Source organism: Nuphar pumila, chromosome 8 (assembly GCF_984573655.1).
Source record: "Nuphar pumila chromosome 8, dmNupPumi1.hap1.1, whole genome shotgun sequence".
NCBI classification, from domain to species: Eukaryota; Viridiplantae; Streptophyta; class Magnoliopsida; order Nymphaeales; family Nymphaeaceae; genus Nuphar; species Nuphar pumila.
The window spans coordinates 127,318,675-127,340,101 of record NC_143256.1 but is presented as its reverse complement, the minus strand read 5'-3'; the positions used below and the strand labels follow the sequence as shown (position 1 = coordinate 127,340,101).

General features: G+C 37.6%; 1 protein-coding gene across 4 annotated transcripts in view; it reads left to right on the top strand.

Moving 5' to 3' along the window:
* TOR (target of rapamycin) overlaps positions 1–21,427 on the top strand; it is a 66,589-nt gene that overhangs the window by 4,650 nt on the left and 40,512 nt on the right. For all 4 annotated transcript variants that reach the window (XM_090016721.1, XM_090016722.1, XM_090016723.1 and 1 more), the window contains 16 exons: positions 5,779–5,951; positions 6,589–6,687; positions 7,051–7,210; positions 7,361–7,504; positions 7,587–7,756; positions 7,875–8,079; positions 8,150–8,350; positions 12,189–12,341; positions 13,677–13,798; positions 13,900–13,999; positions 14,074–14,169; positions 14,849–14,979; positions 16,186–16,288; positions 16,361–16,543; positions 16,620–16,712; positions 16,822–16,857. In XM_090016721.1, coding sequence (XP_089872847.1) covers positions 5,779–5,951; positions 6,589–6,687; positions 7,051–7,210; positions 7,361–7,504; positions 7,587–7,756; positions 7,875–8,079; positions 8,150–8,350; positions 12,189–12,341; positions 13,677–13,798; positions 13,900–13,999; positions 14,074–14,169; positions 14,849–14,979; positions 16,186–16,288; positions 16,361–16,543; positions 16,620–16,712; positions 16,822–16,857 — 2,169 coding nt within the window. The remainder of the gene's footprint in view (positions 1–5,778; positions 5,952–6,588; positions 6,688–7,050; positions 7,211–7,360; positions 7,505–7,586; positions 7,757–7,874; positions 8,080–8,149; positions 8,351–12,188; positions 12,342–13,676; positions 13,799–13,899; positions 14,000–14,073; positions 14,170–14,848; positions 14,980–16,185; positions 16,289–16,360; positions 16,544–16,619; positions 16,713–16,821; positions 16,858–21,427) is intronic.

Below are 21,427 nucleotides of genomic sequence, written 5' to 3'. Positions count from 1 at the left end.
TTTTTTTCGGCAAGCCGGAGGTGGGCAGGTTGGGCTCAGCCTGACCTCCGAGCCCACCCCTCTTTGCCGAGTGGGGCTTGTCGCCCCTTTCTGTCGCAACATGACGACGAGGCCGGGTTCAACCTGACTGTCGAGCCCACCCCCCGCTTTTTGCGCTTTCTCCCCTTCAGACTGAGCCCAGACCCGTGTATATGTGACCTTCACTTGTGTTGGAGAATGTCTGGTCTGTGCATCGACATCTCTCCACACGCTGTTGCTTTCTGCATTACCTTGGTGTGTCGGTTATGTTCATCTGCCTTGAGCTAAGCCAGGATCGAGTCGAACGAAGCTTAGCTAGATCCAAACTGAGCCACTGTCTATCGAGCTTGGCTCAAACTGGGTTCGGGTTCGACCCGTGCAACACAAAATGTTGCTTATTTTATTAATTTAAGTTGTTGCATCGTTATCTTTCGCAACACAATAAAATATCTTTTAGCGCACCCTATTGGTGTAACGGATGCGACACACGCACCAAGGCACAAACCCTTGATAACCTACGCTCAGAATTGTCAGCGAATCCGATCATCTCTGAGGTAGGAGAAAGTTGCATAAAAGGACAATGATAAAACACATATGAACACTTCTAACATATATATTAAATGGATGCAGTTTTTCATATTCTTGTCTATTTAAATTTATGTCATTTACTTTGCCACCGCGTTGTTACGTGCACATGCTACTGCTTACACAATTTATTTAGCCAATGTACGGTTTCGTATATCGTGCACTGATTACGCAATTTATTTAGCTGATGTACGATTTTGTACATCGTACATTGCTTACACAATTTACTTAGTTGATATACGGTTTCGTACATCGTGCTCTGCTTATGCAATTTATTTAGCTAATGTACGGTTGCGTACATCGTTCATCGATTACGCAATTTATTTAGCTCGATGTGTGGTTTCGCACATTGAGTCTTGCTTTATGTCATTTATATTGCCGCCGCGCTATAATGTGCACATGCTTATGTTTTGATATATACATGTATTATGCCGCTGCGCTGTGATGTGCACAAGCTTATACTTTGATATATATATATATATATATATATATATAGTACGCAGTTTTGCATACTCCTGCCTACCTTGCATAACACTTTTAAAATCGCAGATTTGCTCATGCTCATCAAGTCTTTAAAGAAAAAGGGGATTACTTGCGAGATTTCAATGTTTGTGTTTCGAAAAGCAAAAATGAATATCTGGCGGTTGCTTATTCGCAACCAAGTCTTTCCCTCAACCCTGCGTAGCCTTAAGATGTACGTACGGTCTTTTGTTTTGATATCCAAAAATAACTTTGATATCCTCGGCCTGGAGTACATGACATTGAGATTTTCTAAACAAAGTTGGGGTTTCTTTTTGAGAAACCGATACTCCTTTCATCATAGCGGTACTATCAGACATGCGCGCCATGTTAGTACTACGATGATTCGATGAGAGATTTATGGTAACCTCGTAGCGTGCAAATGCATAATGAGGAACAAGAAAATCACATAAATGGTGATGATCGCTTTCATAGGCAAGATGCTCGAACTGGTTTGAAAGACCGGAGCATGTAGAATGAGTCGTCAGTTAAAATAGAACCTTGTTAGAATTCATAGAATTCGATAATCAATCACATGAAGAGAGATAATAAAAGAGAGAAAATATGCTGTCGTAGAAAAGCCGTAGAAAAGCCAAGATTCTTCACACAGGAATTGACGCACCAGTCTTCATATTATATATTTGCTTAATACAAAGATTATGGTACCAAAATACCCATTTACAACATATCTAAATTACAATCTAGCCATTAATGAATATGCGACAGTCCTGTGCACAATGAACACAGATTGGATCTTGATCCGAATCAGATTTAGACCCAAACTATGAAAGACGACGTCTTTTCAAACCTTACATACCCATTCGTCGCTTTGGTTCCGTCATAGGAGAGGATGTGATAGTACAAAAACTCCGATGGATAGGTTGTTAACAACTACGCTCTTCGAGTAGCAATTGACTTGGTGTCTCCGGTTATCAGAGTTAGGGGATGGGGCTACAAAAAATTATCCTAGGTGGTAGATCCCATAGCCTTCTGCAGAAGTTGAATGTATCTCTTGCAACGAATGCCTCTGGGGAATTTTCTCTTGGTCACTGATCGTCCCCTTTGGAACGAACTCAGTTAGCTCTCCGTGGTATAAAAATACAGAGAATAACAAACCCCGGGCAATCTCAGTTGTTTCTACGTTTCTCCTGTGCATACCCTCGAGACAGTTAATATCGAAACAAGATTATCATGTTCATTTTACTTATGTTGAATTGTATATCACAAAAGGAACAACACATGTGTTAGTCTTGTTCTAAATTGTTACATCTATGCACCTACCAGATTTTCATTAATCTGACCCGTTTTATGGGTACAAGTGATGATTATGTCGGTACGGCAATCAATGACACGATGACGTGATGATATTAAGATGAGGCTCTTTCCTTTACGTTTCGCTCCTGAGGACATTTTTTGTAATTTTGGTATAAGGGTTTCTTTGAAATTTCACTTTTCATATAAACTTTAATTATTTAAAACCTCATTTTGAATCTATTTTGTTTCAATGAATGTACGGAGTTACAAATCCGTTGTGTAAAGAAAGATTCGCCCGTAATGCGCTCAAGGTCTATTTATTTGTTATTTCAAACACCGTTTTTCGCTGAACTGCTCTTTTAAACTTTGAAAAAGGAATGATTACAAAGCTTTCAATTTTTTTCTAAAAAGTTACAAGTCTGGGATTTTGTGGGCGTTACAATTTCAATATTCAGGATCCAAAATCATCTTATTAAGTTATTTATTTTGAATATTTTATACTTTTTTTCATGTTATTCTTGAGTAGAGATTTTCTAATATGCTAATATAGTTTATAAGTGTAATCCTTTGAAATTTTGATGTGATCGCTTCTTAATTCCCGATTCTCGTATTGCTTCCCACTTTCGTTTTGCAAATTGCCATGTGTGATCAGAACCCAATTTTTGACATCTTCAGAGCGTCACTCAATAAGGCCTTTCAGGTCTGTAATGGACATGAGAAGATAATTTCCAAGACCGCCCAACCTTTTGGCCAGTTAATAGATGATACATCATAGCAAACAATACTATCCAGATTGAGATTGCTCACCGACGCCTAGACATTCATTCACTTGAGATTGCTCACCGAGTCACCATACTCAGTTGAAACCACCTAATGTGATCCCTGGGATTGTTAGCCCTAACCCATACACACCCCCGTGCGACCAATGCTATGTGTGGGATACACATCCAAGTCAAGAGGTCCTTAACCAAGTCTCCAGAGACAACATCCTTCAAACAATGTTTCACGTCTGTGCCGCCACACACCATGACATCAACGAAGATACCATTGCCTATCGCATGCCATGCTACTACTGCTTGTCATCGATCAGCCCAACACATACCACACGTTCCTACATTTTGCATTTTTCACTCAGTAGATCTGCACACTGCACATGCTCCATTTCGAAGGCTCTGTCCGGGACAAGGATGGTCCATTTTTTTGTAGTTTGGTTGGAAGATAGGGATGGACCTTTTATTGTAGTTTGGTTGGAAGATGGGGATGTACCCTTTTTTGTAGTTTGGTTGGAAAACTATCATTCCATCAATGAGCAGTAGCAAGTTTTAGTGGAAAATGTCTTTGCCTTGTTGCCCCAAGGGGTTTGGTGGAATCTAGGTTTGAGATTTGTGAATCAAACAGATGTGCCTTTATTCAGCTCAATTATAAACCTTGTCCATATGAAAACCATTCCCAAATGGAAATACGGTCTGATAACATCATAGCCTTCCTTTACAGTAACCATGGGAAAATTTCAAAATAAAAATTCAAGACATAGGTTAATTATGGTTATATATTCTTGACCTGGACCTCTTTTCGAGCAAATAAAGTGAATCTTTATCATAATAAGAGATGAAATACAAAAAAATCAAAGTGCAATCTCTGAAATTAAAAGGAATATTAAAAGTAGCAAAGAACACCGCTTGAGAAATCCACCCAATAGGCTAAGAGATTTATATGCATTTGTGGGCATTAAGGGGACCCTCAAGCACACTCTCCTCTAGCTACATGTACTTTAGTGATGTCTCCACCAACCTAAACCTTGAACCATTTCTTTTTCTGTTTTTCTCTTTAATATCACAAAGAACTAAGCTTTTTAAGCTGCCATGAAGGTTTCCCATTATTCCAGAGTATGCTATGCTTTGGCCAGACATGCAAAAAGAGTCATTTGAAAGCCTTACACTAGCTTGAATGTGCTCTTTGAAGCTTGAGAAATAGTGTGTTCCATGTACTAGGAATGCATCCTTGTCATTGAAGGTTGCTCATGGGACCAAGTCATAAAGAAACACACTGTCACATTTTTAGGATGGATTTTGAGACCAAGCGAGTTTTTGGGCAGATCCACCCAAAATTCAAAAAGACTACAGGTTTACATACTATACTACCAGTTGGGAGGTAATCCTAAGGAGGCAACCCTCTGAACCAGAGTTGCTCTGATGGAAGTACATAAACAGGTCAAACTCAGCCAATTCCCAGATAGATTGTTCTGGAAAAAGCACCCACAAATATAAGTTTTGACTTCATCTTGCTACATGAGTCTCACACCTGGGAATGAAACTTCCCTAGTTAGTTCACCTCCTGGGAATGGAACTTTCCTAGTTAGTTCTCCATGGGTGCAAGGCTTTTTGCTTGGCTGGTCACACAGGACAGTGCTCTTATGCCAATACAATCTGAAAGTGAGGGGGGTTTTGTATGTTCTTTCAACATTTTATGTAGAAATGCAGAAGAAAATTGAATGAACCTCTTTCGAATGCCCTTGCTTCTGGAGGCTCTTTTGCTTGGCATGATCCGACTGACAGCCTCAAAGGGCTGAAGCTAAAGGGGGAAGGTGGGTTTTCATTTGAAAAGGCTGTTATTCCAGGAATGGTGTATGATTTGGAAAGAGAGAAATATGAGAATATTTGATGGCATCTCTCGGGATGTTGAAGATGTTCAAAGATCTTTGCAGTGCTGTCTGCCTTCTAGTGGTGGGTCATGGGAGATCTAGGACATTCCTGGATTCATCCTCATTGGATTGGACTTTCTTGTTGTTGACATATTCTGCTTTTTGTTTTTTCTTAACTGCTTGTCACTTGTATGTTATTTTCCTGAACCAGTTCTACTAAAACTCTTGCTTTATACTAGAAAAAACTATACTACCAAAAAAAAAGAAAAGAGAGAAGGAAAAATCCCTCTTTCTAACGGATGCTTGATACTCCAAGTTGAGTTTCTTTCATCCTGCCTTCAGGTTACATTATGAGAATTTAGTGAGCCTTATAGTTTGAGAGCGACAAATTTATTAGTTAGCACTTCAAAATCATGTTATCTATTGTATGTCCACTTATTGCTCAACTTTTCATGGATCTCTCTCGTCTTCTAATTTCTGGAGAGCTGAGTCGTTTTTCATGAGGAAAGCAGGCTTAGTCAACAAAGAAATGTGAGACCTTTGGTTTTGTTAGTGGAGGTTCTGTTGTTATAGGCATTCAAATAGCCACAGGAGGGAGAGAATTGGGGATAATTGGTAAACATTGTATTCTGCAAATTCTTTAGCCTTCTTCATGTCCTTGTTATGCCCATTTAATTTAATAATGATGATTGCCATGTTTTGACCAGAGCTTTATATGACAAACACAATTTTAAAATTTTAATTGGGCTTTCTCTTTGCAGGAAATGGCAGAAAATGCATCAACTGTTTTCAATGTCCATGTGCCTGAGTTTGTAGATGCAATTTGGGTTGCATTGAGAGATCCAACATTAGCAGTCCGTGAGAAGGCTGTGGAAGCTCTGCGTGCTTGTCTCTGTGTTATTGAAAAACGGGAGACTCGCTGGCGAGTTCAATGGTATCATAGAAGAAAATTTGCTTTCTTAAACATTTTAATGGGTTAAATAGAATCTACATGGTTTGTTTAATCAAATTATCAAATGCTCAAGAAAGCCCTATAGATGTGATCTACATAGTTTTTTAAGAAAAAAATATGTTTTGGATCATATAATTGCGATATGTATGAAGGATTTTCAAGGGCGTAAAAATCAATGGCTCACAATGCACCAAAATCTCATGACTTAAAAAATCAAGATTTTATTTCAAAAGAACATGAACCAAGATTCCTAGCAAACAAACTGTGCTTAACACATCCATAGGGTTAGTCTGAAGGAAACTACATCCAACTTCCCTCTCTCTCTCTCTTTATATATATATCTATGTATGTATATATGTATATACTATATAGGTTCTTCCCCCCCTCTCTCTATATGTATATATCTATATATACATATATGTATGTATGTATGTGAGAGAGACTATAGGCCATACATTTGGATTGACAAATTGATAGCCCCCCCTCTCTCCCTCAAATGATTCAAAATTTTGTTAAGAAGTTGTGTTTTGTTGCTCAAGATCTGTAGCTTCTTGAATGTTTTTTTGTTTTTGTTTTTATAATCATCCTTTTATCTTCAGATCATTTTTTTTTCAATCAGGTATTACCGTATGTTTGAGGCTACGCAAGATGGACTTGGGAGGAATGCCTCAGTTCACAGCATCCATGGTTCATTACTTGCAGTTGGAGAGCTTCTCAGGTTAACAAGATGCTCTTCTATTGCTTTCATTATCATGTAGATATGCTGGACCACATCACTATGCTTACCATTTCTATGTTCTTGTATAGGGTGCTCCTGTGATTTTCTTGGTTTCTGGGGTGTGGTAAATGTGGTTCCTGTGTGACTATGCAGAAGGGAATTTAGAGATTTTAAATATGATTATTCATGAGATTTATATCTCCCATTTCTTAATGTTCATAATCTTGTTCTGTTATTGAGTTTTCCTAGTTGGAGTCTTATAAATTATATTCTACTCCATAGGAAGCACATCAATTTACACTTTGTTGTTAAAGTTACATCTATGAACAATTCTAGTTATTCACATTGCTTAAGTCCATCCAGAAATACTGGGGAATTCATGATGTCAAGGTACAAAGAAGTAACAGATATTGTTTTCAAATATCGGGAGCATCGAGATCGACATGTTCGTTTGAGTATAACATCATTGCTACCTCGCATAGCACACTTCTTGCGTGATCGCTTTGTGACATCTTATCTGAAGGTTCCTTTTTTTTTTAAATTTTTCTTGGTCATTTTGATTGTGTATGTCACTTTTTATTTAGTACCTAGGGTTATAGAATGCTGTGTTTTGGTTGCCATTTATTTTCCTGAAGGAGCTATGTAACTTTCTTCACCGATTGATATGTAGCAGATATGCATGGATCATATACTATCAGTGCTGCGTGTACCTACAGAAAGAGCAAGTGGTTTTATTGCTCTTGGAGAAATGGCTGGTGCTTTGGATGGGGAGCTGGTTGAATATTTGCCAACCATCACAGCAAATCTTCGAGAAGCAGTATGTATTTCTTATGTGTGTTACATGTGATTACATGTGATGATTGTTGTATCTGAAATCTAAAATATTTTCTGCTTCATAGATTGCTCCACGCAGAGGAAAACCTTCTCTTGAGGCCTTGGCTTGTGTAGGTAGTTTTGCTAGTGCGATGGGACCTGCTATGGAACCTTATGTATACAGTTTATTGGATTCCATGTTCTCTTCTGGTCTTTCTCCTACCCTTGTAGAAGCCCTTGAGCAGATAACTTCGAGGTAGCTTTCTGAAATGTGCAACTATCTTTGTTTCTGGTTTCCTTGCTGGTATTTTCCTTTTACATGTGCAGGATTTGTAAATTACTTCAACATTTTATTGTGTGATTCAAAAATTCAGTATACCTTCTTTGCTGCCGACTATACAAGTGCGCTTGCTCGACTGCATTTCTATAGTTCTCTCAAAGCCCCTTATTCAGCAGCCAAGACCAGGAGTTCCTGTTGTTCGGACTAATGTGGTGAATAATATGCAACAAGTTTCGGATATCAGTGGCTCAGCTCTTGTGCAACTTGCTTTAAGGACACTGGCGCAATTTGATTTCAAGGTCATATATAGTTATCACTGGCTCTTCATCTTGTGCTTGTTCATTTAATTACACATTTTTTTCTCTGTAGGGTCATGAGCTGCTTGAGTTTGCAAAAGAATCAGTGGTTGTGTATTTAGAAGATGAGGATGGTGGCACACGCAAAGATGCAGCCATTTGTTGTTGCAGATTGGTGGAAAACTCGTTGTGTTCTATCATGGTCGGGTCACAGTTTGCTTCAAATCGGTCTAATCGAACAGGCAGTGTGAAGCGGCGCCGTCTTATTGAAGAGGTTGATTATTGTAAATTTGTTAGTGATGTAGCGCACTATCATCGATATCGTGATATTATCACCATTTCCAGCTAGGCTGATAATATCACAAATATCATGATATCTTTAAAAAAATTCTTATTTTTATATATTTTAAGTTCGCTTTTTCTATTTTTGGTTTCTTTTGTATTTTAAGAACTTTAAAATTTGTTTATTTATATTTTTTGCAAGGAAAATAATAGAAAACCTATTATTTTCCCATCTTTCTTATTATTATTTATATTTTTCAATTTTCAAGTCTTCCAAGATTTTCCTGAGAAAAATCACTTTTTAAAAATATCTCTGAGAAAAACCCTCCCTGAGAAGTTACCTTGAACAATACAGGTGACTATGATATATGCTCTTTATTGCATCCCTCGTGATTCTCTCTATTTTTGGTTTGTCCTATAGCTTATGTTTTTTTGTATATTCTCTTCTTTTTACATAAGAACCTTGGAGTCTCTTCTAAAAAATGGTTAATTTTGATGTCAGGCATATTGATCAGAACCTGTATATTTGGTTACTAAGATTAAGGGTAGTTGAATGTGTGTATATTCTGAAACTACTATTTTATAGTTAAAGAAACTACAGATTTTATACATTTTATTTAGAACAATCTAGGAAAAACATGCCCGGGTTTGACATACTTGCAGATTCTTGCCTAATGTTTCAGAAATTAGAATTAACCACCTGTGATAAGAAGGTGAATATCAACGGACCACTTGGCTAATGTGGGGTGACAAAAACTGTCATCTGCTAGATAATAATCCATTTATGATATATTTAGAGGAAAAAAATATAAAATATAGATGATTGATTCTTATTTTAAGGAGAAGAAAAAAACTGATTGATCTATTTTTAGGGACTTGGGGGAACCAAGGTTAACCTAACTGAGTTGGTCCCAGGGTACATGTAATTTCTGAAATGTTTGGCATGGATTCGTAAATACACAAAAAAATTGTCATGCTTTTGTAAGTTGTTCTTTTATTTTGTGTAACACAATAGCATTATGATGTAATTAAAAAAAAATAGAAATGGTTGGTCCTATTTTTAAGGAGAAGAAAAAACTGATTTGTCTATTTTTGGGAACTTGGGGTGTGGGGAAAGCAGTTTCCTATTTTTCAAGCTTTCTTTATGTAAATATAATTTAAATATCTTGTTTTTTCTTAACATCCATACATGTCAAAAGTCAGATGAATGGTAAATTGTAACATGACACCTGATTACAATATTGTTGTACTATTAGTGTATCCAAACCACTCTCAAGTCTTGTTCATAAAAAATGTTGTAATATTAGTGTACTCAAACCCAGCTTAAGTCTAGTTTCTTTTCTACTAATCTGATGGCATTTATATCCCTAATTGTTTGAAGGCTGCTGAAATATTGTAACGACTTCTGGGACAACATTGTTATAATATTAGTTCATGCAACCTCACTTTAAGTCTAGTTTCTTTTTTCTGTAATGACATTTCTCTCCTATGTCACATAGATGCGGGTGCGGATACCGGTGTGGATGCGGCGATGCAACACTTTAAGACAACATAGATACAAGGGGTGCAGAGAGGGTATATATGTATTTTTTAATAGTTTTAAGTTAACACTAATGAAATAAAAACAATTATCATATCATCAATTCATCATGCATAAATTTATGCAATAAATCAAATTAACAATCTACAATTGCTATTCCTTGTCAATAAAAAATGACACAACAATTAAATCAACATAAATATATTATGGCTACAATAAGTAAATTAAGAAAACATGAAACAATCAAACAAGTCAAGCAAAAAGAAGTATTTCTGGCTGTATTAAATGAAAGTGAACTATTTAAATCATTCCAATAAAGATTTTTAGCTGCATTAAATGAAAATGAACTATAATAAAAATACCTCCCTACTTTTCTATCTATCTCCTCCCTTCCAAATGTATTGAATGATGCTTGTATCGTTCATCTACCTCCTACATCCAAATTTTTTGAGCATGTTCTTAGTGGCTTAAAGGGTGTACATTGATTGAACGAGAATCAATCATTCTCTTCTCATATTCATCTTTTATTTTTGTATTGTCTTCGTATTGCCTCATCAACTCTCTTACATCCTGAAATGCTATGTCCTGATATTTTTAACAAATGAGCCTTAACTCTTCAGTAAGACCTAACAAAAGCTCCCTCATAAAGCTTTCACCAAAATCTCATATTTTCACCACCTCTAGCTTTTTCAAGCCTCTCCGCATGTGCCCATAGTGATCCGTTGATGCAACTGAAGAATGAAAACCAACACTGCCACTATCAACAACACTATCACTAGCAGTAGCAACATAACTTGCATGTGAAGATGATGATGATACAATTCCTTTCTCTTTGTTCACTAGTCCTTTCTCTTTATCCACCATTTTTGCCTTAAAACCAAAAAGTAAATTTTTTATTAAAATAAAATTTATAAAAAAAGTTGGCCAAATTCAGAACCCAACTCAACCCAACCCAAGCTTGGGGTTTTGTTCAAGTGAACCCAGGCCTGAATTCACTAGAGCTGAACCTAGTCAGCTTGGGTTTAGTTCTAGTGAACCCAATCCTGAGTTCACCAGAGCCTCTTTTGGAGCAGGCCTGGGTTCGGCCCTTGCGCCAACGAGAGGAGGAGGAGGGAGGAAATGGAAGAAGAAAGAGAGTAGGAGGAGAAGGAAGAAGAAAGAGAGGATGAGGCAGAGGAGGATGAGAAGGAATAAGAAGAAAAAAGAGAGGAGGATGAGAAGGAATAAGAAGAAAAAAGAGAGGAAGAGGAGAAAGAAGAAGAAAGAGATGAGGAGGAGGAAGAAGGAATAAGAAGAAGAAAGAGAGGAGGCAGTAGATGGAGGAAGAAAAGGAAGAAGAAGAAAGACAAGAGGAGGAGAAGGAGGAGGAGGAGAAGGAAGAAGAAAAAACAAAGGAGGAGCGGGAGGCAGGAAAAGGAAGAAGAAGAAACAAAGGACGAGGAGCGGGAGAAGGAAGAGAGAGAGAGAGAGATGTACCTATTTCACCGCCGTTGGAAGAGGAGCAGGGGAGGAGTCAGGGAGGGGGGGGGGGTGGCGATTGTGCCCTACCCCCAATTTCAAGTTTTTTTGACAATTGGATCAAAATGGACTCGGTCAAAGTTGATAGAGTCTATTTTGGACAAATATAACCCTGAATGCGGGTTGATCTCACCCGCACCTAGGTCCATGTGACTTAGTTTTTCTCTAATTGTTTAAGGGTCTATCTCTGTCCCGTCTTCTCTGAGTTTGTCTTGTAGCTATGATATGTACTTGGTTCAAATTACAACTTATCACCCAAAGAGAATGACAGTTATTTTCTGTTGTATGTTGAATGAGCTGTCACCTAAAGCTGTGGATGGATCACTACTACCACCATCAGAATTTTTTGTTTTTGTCTTGGTTGGTTCAGATCCTCCATTTGGAGCAAACTTTTTTTATTGATGTTTCTTATGAGTGTGAGTTATACATTACCTTCACTGATCCCTGATGCACATTTTAAATAATTTGTTCAATGTTTGATTTTTGGTTTCGGTTGATTATGCATATTAAATTGCAATGGTACATGTGTACTCTTTTTCCCTGTAAGTTTAAGCTGCTGTAAGAAGTTGGTCTTCTGTGCTCTGTTTCAGAGTTTTTTCATTCATTTTGAGGAGATCATGCGACTCCTTGTTGCTGCATCAAGCTAAATTACCGATGAATTTCCTTGTAGTGGCGCTTTCATGTTTTCTACTTATTTATTATAATGGTTCTTCTTGCTGTTGATGTATGTAGATGCTTTGAAATAGAGGTTTACCTCTTTGTTTTGCTGCAGATTGTAGATAAGCTTCTTATCGCTGCTGTAGCAGATGCTGATGTCATTGTTCGGCAGTCTGTTTTCACTTCGCTGAAAGATAATGGAATTATTGATGATTTTCTAGCACAGGCCGACTGCTTAAGTGCAATATTTGTTGCATTAAATGATGAGGTAAGAGTCTGAGTTTGTAATGTGTCAATTCCAGGTCTTTTGAGTAGCTTATACTTTCTTTTAAATCTAATTTTTCTTTTCTGTTGATACTATTAATAGTTGTAGTGAAAAGAAAATGAAAATATTTATGGTGCTACTATGACCCATCTATTTTCTGGAGACTACCAGTATTGCTTTATTATCTCCTATACAAGCAGAATCATAACCAAATTTCTGGAGGAGTTGGTGCTCACAATTGTGGTTGTGATATCTTATAATGATCTTTGGGTTACTACTGTGTTGAGTAGCCTTGGGTATGACATCCAAAATTTCCTAAGGACTTATTCAAATGATAAATTTTTGGCTTTATATATTTATTATGGTAAATGCTTGAGGTATCTAAATTCTTGTCACACTTTTGAGCATTAGCTAATCATAATCATAGGACACCACTACCAATGATCATACAACTGTCCTCAGTTTCAAAATCTACTTGAAAAGATTATATTTACATTTCTCACGTACCTTCTTTCTGTTAGACTGAAATGAGTTTCACTACCTCCTCCAGTGAAATGACTAGATGAAATTGTCATGTTGGACTTTCTATGTTTTTTTGGTCTTGGAACTTGATGTTCCATAAATTGAAGTTGGCTCCAGAAAACTACTGTCTGGTTTCTTGTGAAATTTACTAGTATAACTTCATATGAAGATGGCAAGGCTGGTACATGAGTGGCCACTGCGGCAGGAATCTTTACATCATTAAACCTGCTATCTATGTATGGTTTCCATAAGCATCTTTGTTGAAGCACTACGATTCATTAGTAGAGAGGCTAAACCTTAGCAGAGCTAGCACTTGTGGTGAATGTAGGAGCTGGGGCCCTTAAAAACAACCGAGTGAAGCTTTCGAGGGGCTGATATTATTGAGGTGTTCATATGCGGTCTGTCTAGCTTATTTTGTTGTCAATCTCACAACTGACTTGTAAGAAGATATTTGAGCACGTCTATGTTCAGTCATTGTTACCTGATGCCAACATTTTAGTGGAAAATTCATTGTGACTTAAGTTTCTCTCTCTTTTAAAGACACATCATTTTTCGGTATTTGTGGAGGCCATATTGTTAATGTTCCTTGCGTGTTTTGCATATTAATGGTGTTTCTAGTTCATCCTATACTTTTGGTTAATAGTTTTGAGTTTTGTACTTTGTTTTGTTTTAATTTATCTTAGAGTTTGGGACTTGGCTATAACAATGGCTGGGAGGTTACCTGAAAAGAATCCAGCATATGTTTTATGAGTTTTTTTTTTTTAAATTTAATAACTCAAAATTCATTGTTTCTTTCCTTTTTGTTTTTGTTTGTAGGATTTTAAAGTTCGGGAGTTGGCTATAACAATTGTTGGGAGGTTATCTGAAAAGAATCCAGCATATGTTTTACCAGCTCTCCGCCGGTATCTTATACAACTGTTAACATATCTAGAGCAAAGGTGGGCTATTTTACCCATTTTGTTTCCCTTTTTATCTTTTTTAATAAAAGTATGCAAGGTTTTAACTTTTGAAAACTTGGTTCTGTTGATGCGATGTTCAGTGCTGACAGCAAATGTAGAGAAGAGAGTGCTAAACTCTTGGGATGCTTGATTCATTCATGTGAGCGACTGATACTACCATACATTGATCCGATACATAAGGTTTGGTTTGTGTCTTCATTGCTTATGCTGCTGCAACTTTCACAGTGATCTGAGTTAATTTTTTTGACCTTAAGGCACTTGTGGCGAAGCTTCGTGAAGGCACTGGAGTTAATGCGAACAATTGTGTTGTCACTGGTGTTCTCGTTACAACTGGAGAACTTGCTAGGGTGGTGGGTTCTGTTCAACATGTTTAATTTGCGTTCTTAGGTGCTATTATCATATTCATGCAGATTGTATCACTTGATCATATAAAAATTGTCACCATTGGTGTGAAAATTTGTAGGCTCTGGTGGTATGTGAATGATGTTTCATGTGTGTATGTGAGTATGGGTGCAAGCTTGCATGCTTTATAGCCTTTATAGAACATTTGGGTGAGGTTCGTTGGTACAAAAATGAGCTTTTCTTTTGTTTCAATGCTCCCTAATTTGATAAATGAACTTTATTATGTTGCTTGAATTCCACCTTGTCATCACTTAGCTATCTTATCCACATTGATATAGGTTGAATTGCAGTATTCGTGTGAGTTTGGTTTCGTGTACCAAGGAACATGAATGGGCATGTGATAACTAAGAATAACCTTTTTGAGTTTGACTTTGACATGTAACTGTCTGAGAAACTAAAATAGCATTGCAGCAAGTTAGTTCAGGGTATGGATGGACGTGTCAATTCCCTACCCTGGGTTTGATGTGCAAAAATGCATATGTCATGCAAATTTGTCACATTTATCATCAGGGTCAGATATAACCATGATAATCAAGCTATTATTGAATAATGGTTAGTCGACCTTCATTTAACAATGTTCAGCAGTTAGTGACCTGGGCACTTATATATCCTTTAATTGCTGTATAGGGTGGTTTTGCAATGAGGCGTTACCTTGATCAGCTGATGCCATTAATTGTTGAAGCTCTTCTGGATGGAGCTGCTGTAGTTAAAAGGCGAGTTGCTGTTGCAACCCTTGGTCAAGTTGTTCAGAGCACAGGGTAAGCTCTATGCTGTGGATTGATGTTCTTATCAATATTGCTTTTACTTTTGAAAGTAATGGCTTGCTGTTCTTAGTTTGACGATATTTTGATGTTGAATGCATGGTATTGCAAACCTTAATATATAAGTTCAGGTATTCATAATGCTTCCTTTGATTAGAATATACCTGAGATCTATTTCTCGTTGGTTCCTAGTTATCTTTTTTGTCTTGGGACATATTATTAGGTCTGTACATGAGGCAACTGAGCCCAAGCCTGGCTGTTTAAGCTTCTCTTATGTAGCCTCAACCAGGATTGAGCTCCGCTCAAGCTTGAGATGTGCTTGAACAGTAGTGTTTGAGTATGGCTAGGTCGTCTTAGAGGCATTGGAGTTACATTTTGATGTGTTACAATTTTGGCTAAGACACTGGTACAAGTGTCAAATGCTGGACATAGGTATAGGGTGTTTTACATGTTGAGGCTTAAAAAATCAGATATCTGGACGGGTCTGTATTCACGTAACATGTTTTGACTTCAAACTAGGCGACATTGCAGCACATGTTTGGACTTTGGACATCAAACTACAAAGGGGGAGGGTGAAGTATGTTAGAAGATCAACTACGAAGGGAGGATATCAAATCAGTAACATGTATGAGACTACAAGTCAATAGAGTACCTATATATTATCCCACCATTTTTTTTAGTGATTTAAATAAAAAATCACCACGTTCACAATATGGTGTCATCAAGATATTTGTAATTTTAGATAAAACAAAATTAACTGTAGAAGTGTGTTTATTCACAAAGGAAAACCCTAAAGCTGCAATTATGATGAAGACATAAAAATAAACCTGAAGCATCCAGAAGTATAGGTGTTGCTAAGTGTTGGCAATGATCACTGAGACAAATATGGTCCAGGTAACCTAGCTTGTGAAAGAGTTAGATTGACATTATCTCCAAACTGATCTATTGTATTTCTTTTCACAGCTTTGATGTGGTAATCCAATTTCATAATTTTTTTTGGATGTATATTTTTGTTCCTGATTATCAGATGAAAGATAGTTGACCTATTTTATTTTATTTCTTCTAAAGTTTTTTTTTCATGATTTTTTTGATGATTTGGTTTTCATTGTGCCATTTTTAAAATTCAACATTAAGTGATCAAAATGTGTTTGAGACTTTGAGTCCTTGATTATGAAGTAATAGTCTGTACAATTTTATCGACAGGTGTGTTATCACTCCATATAATGAGTATCCTGAACTGTTAGTGTTGCTTTTGAAGTTGTTGAATGGTGAGTTGGATTGGCCAACTAGAAAAGAAGTATTGAAGGTATGTATGGTTTATTTTTTGTGAACCTCACATGCCATTGCATGTGTAATAATTTTTATTTGCGTGTGCTAGGTTTTGGGCATTATGGGTGCTTTGGATCCCTATGCACATAAGCGCAACCAACTATTGTTGCCAGGATCACTTGGGGAAGTTACCCGCACAACTATTGATACTGGTCAACACATGCAATCTATGGAAAACCTGCCTATGGATTTGTGGCCATCATTTGCTACTTCTGAGGATTATTACTCAACGGTAATTGTTTGTTGAAAAATTTCCTTGGTGTTTGGTTTCTCTCCTGGTACTTCTAGAAACAGTTGTAATTTAACAGGTTGCTATTGTTTCCCTCATGAGGATACTTCGAGATCCTTCACTATCTAGTTATCACCAGAAGGTGGTGGGCTCTCTTATGTTCATATTTAAGGTACTATGCTTGCATTATGGTTGTTGCTTCTAGTTTTGCCAATTGATTTTGTTCCTTATCTTGGTTAGCTTACTTCCTTTTTTTTCTTTTAAATGTTTCCTTTTAATAGTCTATGGGACTTGGATGCGTTCCCTACTTACCTAAGGTACGTGATTTTCTTCTTTATGGTTGCTCATACTTCTCTATATTTTACTCTCCGGATGATGGTAAACCATGGAGTGATGGATGTGTGAAAGTGCTAGTGTATGGGCATTTTGTGATAGAAATGGCACCCTAGAACCGTTCCTTGAAACCACATGAGAGAGAGAGAGAGAGAGAGAGAGAGAGAGAGAGAGAGAGAGAGAGAGAGAGAGAGAGAGAGAGAGAGCATGGGTCATGTGTTTTGCTGTCTACGCCCATATATATATATATATATCATCAGTGTACAATAATACCCCTGCACATAAGGGGGTAATAACAATATACACTAAGGTATAGAAAGACTGAAGTACCCCTACACAATATTACATAATCTTAACACGCCACCTCAAACTGAACATGGCTCACTCGCGATAGCCATGAACAATTTGCTCTTAAGAAACCAATGCAAAGCACATGTCAATGGTTTGGTAAATAAGTTGGTTGCTTGTTCGTCACCTTTGATAAAAAGGGGATGAATTTCCTTGCTTTCAACCTTTTCCCATATGAAATGTTGGTCCAATTCAACATGTTCCATCTTGCCATGTTGAACTGGATTGAAGGCAATGGCAATGACACTCCTGTTGTCACAAAACAATAGGGATCTAGTGACAGGCTGTTGGAGGGAGAAGAGAAGATGGTGTATCCACAGGACTTCTGCAGTGACAACCACCATCGCCCTGTATTCCGCTTCTGTACTAGACCATGCCACACTTCGTTGCTTGCGACTAGCCCATGAGACAAGATGGTTGCCAAGAAATACTCCATACCCTGTCACAAACCTTCTGGTTATAGGGTCTCTTGTCCAATCAACATCCGAGTATGCCTGTATTACAAGAGAAAGATTTGTGCTTTTGTTAGGATGTCTTCTATACACCAGTCCATCCGTAACACTCCCTTTAATATACCTCAGTATTCTTTTGGCTGCCTCCATGTGACTTTTCCTGGGCTCATGCATAAATTGGGAGACTTGATTTACAGCGAAGATCAAGTCTGGACGAGTGAAGGCCAAGTATTATAATGCCCCAACTTAGCTACTAAAAACATGTGGTGCATCAAGAATCTCATCACTTGGCTCTCTTGTTGACAATTTAGTGCTCACTACCACGGGTGTGGATATGGGTTTGCAGTCTAGCATACCAAACCGACTAATAAGATCAAGAGCATACTTGTGTTGTGTGACTCATGAACTGATGTATTCTGTCAATTTTGACACCAAAAAAATTTGAGATTGGTGCTGAGGAGTTTTTTCAACTGTGCAATTCGAAGAGTATCACTGCCTGTGATGACAATGTCATCTAGATACACCAAGACAATAGTGATGTGTTGCCGGTCTTGATGGAGTAATAAGGAGTAATCACACTGACTCCGAATAAATCCAAGACTCCATAGAGCAGTATTGAAGGTTTCAAAGCATGCCCGTGATGCTTGCTTGAGTCCATAAAGGGCTTTCTCACGATGGTTTGTGGATCTCCTTTTGCGTATCTGGGTGGATGCTCCATGTAGACTCCTTCATGAAGAACAACATTATTCACGTCTAACTGACTGAGATCCCATCCATAAGAAACGACAAGAGAAATAACTATACAAATAGTTTTCATACATACCACAAAACTAAATGTCTCATCGAAGTCAAGTCCATGTTTCTGAGTGTATCCTTTTGCCACCAACTGTGCTTTGTAATGCTCTATGCTCCCATCACTTTTGAATTTAATTTTAAACACCAGCGACACCCCACAACATTTTTATCTGAAGGTCTCGAGACCATGTCCCAAGTGTTGCATTTATGCAAAGCTGAAATTTCTTCATTCATGGTTTCTGTCCATCGCGGATTCCGATAGGTCTTATGATAGAATTTAGGTTCTTTTTCTTGAAGGCGACTTGCTGCAAAGAGTTGAAATTCTGCTGTAAAGGCACCATAAGAAACACATCGCTGAGGAGGATGTCTCACTCTCACAGAGGTTCCAAGTTGGGAGGATGTTGTTGGGCTGTTTTCAACTTGAGGCACTTCTAGGACAGCAAGATGCGATTCCAGCACTAAGGGACATCACATAAAGGCTGAAGAACACGTTCATCATGTGTTGGCTGCACATGACTTTCACCAGTTGACTGGATGGGTGATGTTGGAATATCACCTTTGGTCGAGTATGAACTTTAAGGAAGAATTGAAAAACAAAATCAAAATTTTGATCTGAAACTGTTTGGGCAGATCTGTCCAATTCTCCAGATGGTACAGTGGCTGATTCAGATTCAGCAACCTCATTTGAAGCAACTGCTTCCTTTGCTGCTAGAGATATGACACTAGGCGAGAAGGACTGAAAATTTGCTGTTTGGTGTTGATTTGCTGCATTTAGGCTGGATACACAGTCATCCTCATAAAAGATAACATGTCTGGAATCACCAATTTTTGAGAGGTAGTGTTAAAACATTTATATCCCAAAAATTCGTCATCATGCCCTACAAACTGACACTCATGTGCCTTAGTAGCATGTTTGTTTCGTAACGATACATGTACTTCTAAAGGCTTGCATGAGGGCATAGTTTAGATGTTTCCCATGAAGTAAAGAGAAGGGACTTTCTCCTCCCAAATTAGACAAAGGCATGCAATTGATGCAATACACCGCAGTGTGGAAGGCCTCAGTCCAAAGATCTTTTCTAGCACTAGAGTTCATCAGCATAGTTAGTGCTGTTTCAACAATGTGACGATGCTTCCTCTCAACCACCCAATTTTGTTGCAAGGTTTTCAAGCAAGACCTCTCATGCAATATACCATTCTCGTGCAAATAGTTAGTAAAAGCCATGGATACATATTCACCGCCACTATCACTATGGAAACAAAGGAATTTTTGGGAGAATTGGGTCTCAACATAGGATTTTTTGGGAGAATTGACATTTTCGGGCTAAATGTCGAACATAAAAGATTATCAGAAGGACAAAGGACAAGATTGTGGTTGGTTTCGTATGGGTATTCAAGATAAAATATAAGCTTAGATGGGATCATTGAAAGATATAAAGCACGACTCGTAAAATATAAGCTTAAATGGAAGCATTGAAAGATATAAAGCACAACTTATAGAAAAAGGTTTTAATCAAGAGCTATGGTACCCAAACACTCCATTTTGCCCTCCGTACCTGTGTCGACATGCGTATCCCTGTGTCGACACGCATCGACACCCGAACACTCCATTTTACCCTCCATACATACAAGTTTATATTTAATTTATAATTATATTTTTAGTTTATAACTTTATATTTTCAGTATCTCATATATATTTTAGATATATCATATATATTTAGATTTTATTCAGTTAATTTTGTGTATATACATAGCCATGTCCCCGTACTCATATTTTTTGGAATTGCCATGTTGTACCCTCCGTACCCACACTCGTACCTAGGTGACATAGATCAAGAGTATGGGTTGGATTTCGAAGAGACCTTTAGTCCTATAGTTAAGATAAAAACTATAAGATTTATTCTATCTCTTGCCCTAGATTATGGCTGGTCGTTGAATCAAATGGATGCAAATTCTCAAATTTTCAAGGATTCAACTTCGTGGTAAGTTGGCAGGGGGTTGCAGGGGAAAGCGCTCCTGTGAATTTTTTTTAAAGGGTAATTTTATAATTTTATTCATAATAGAGATTTTTTTAGCTTAACCCACTTCCTTGAGTGGAAAAATGTTGGAAATGCACTCTTGAGCAAACTGCAAAAGCCCTCTCTCATCGCTCTCACGACTCAATACCCCTCTAATGTCCTCTACACAAACGAGGAAGTCGGCCTTCAAGAGGTCTTTAAAACAATTTTTTTTTACGATTCAGCCATTTTTAAAGTGCACCGAAGGTACATCGTACGATACAACCGTGTATCGTACTGTATCGTACGATACACATGATCCAGATATGATAGACACTCGTATCACAATACGAGTGTGTATCATAACATTTTTTCCCACAGTAGCGATACATATCATACCGTATCGCATCGTGTCCTACGATACAATATGGTACAATACTGACAACATTAGTTGTAGGTATGCTTCAATATCTCACCTATACCCATCCTGATATAGTTTATGTAGTAAATCAAGTCTCCCAATTTATGCGTGAACCACAAATGGAACATATGAAAGCAATAAAGAGAATCATCAGGTACTTGAAAGGAACAATTGGAGGCGGATTGATATATGTTAGAAGGTCTCAAAAAGAAGACGTGTTTTCTGTTATGGCATTTTATGAGCAGATTGGGCAGAAGATCCTAATGAAATATAATCGGTTTCAGGGTACTATGTGTATGTTGGTGAAAATATAGTATCTCGGATTAGTAAGAAGCAAAAAGCTATAGATAGATCTAGGACAAAAGCTGACTATAGATCTATGGCTGCAATTATGTCAGAAGTGACATGGGTTCATCACTTGTTGAGTGAAATCGGAGAGAGAATTTCAAGATCAGTGTTATATTGCGATAACCAAAGCACACTCAAGATTTCATTGAATCGATGAAGCATCCTGAGATAGACCAGCACTTCATTAAGCAAAAGA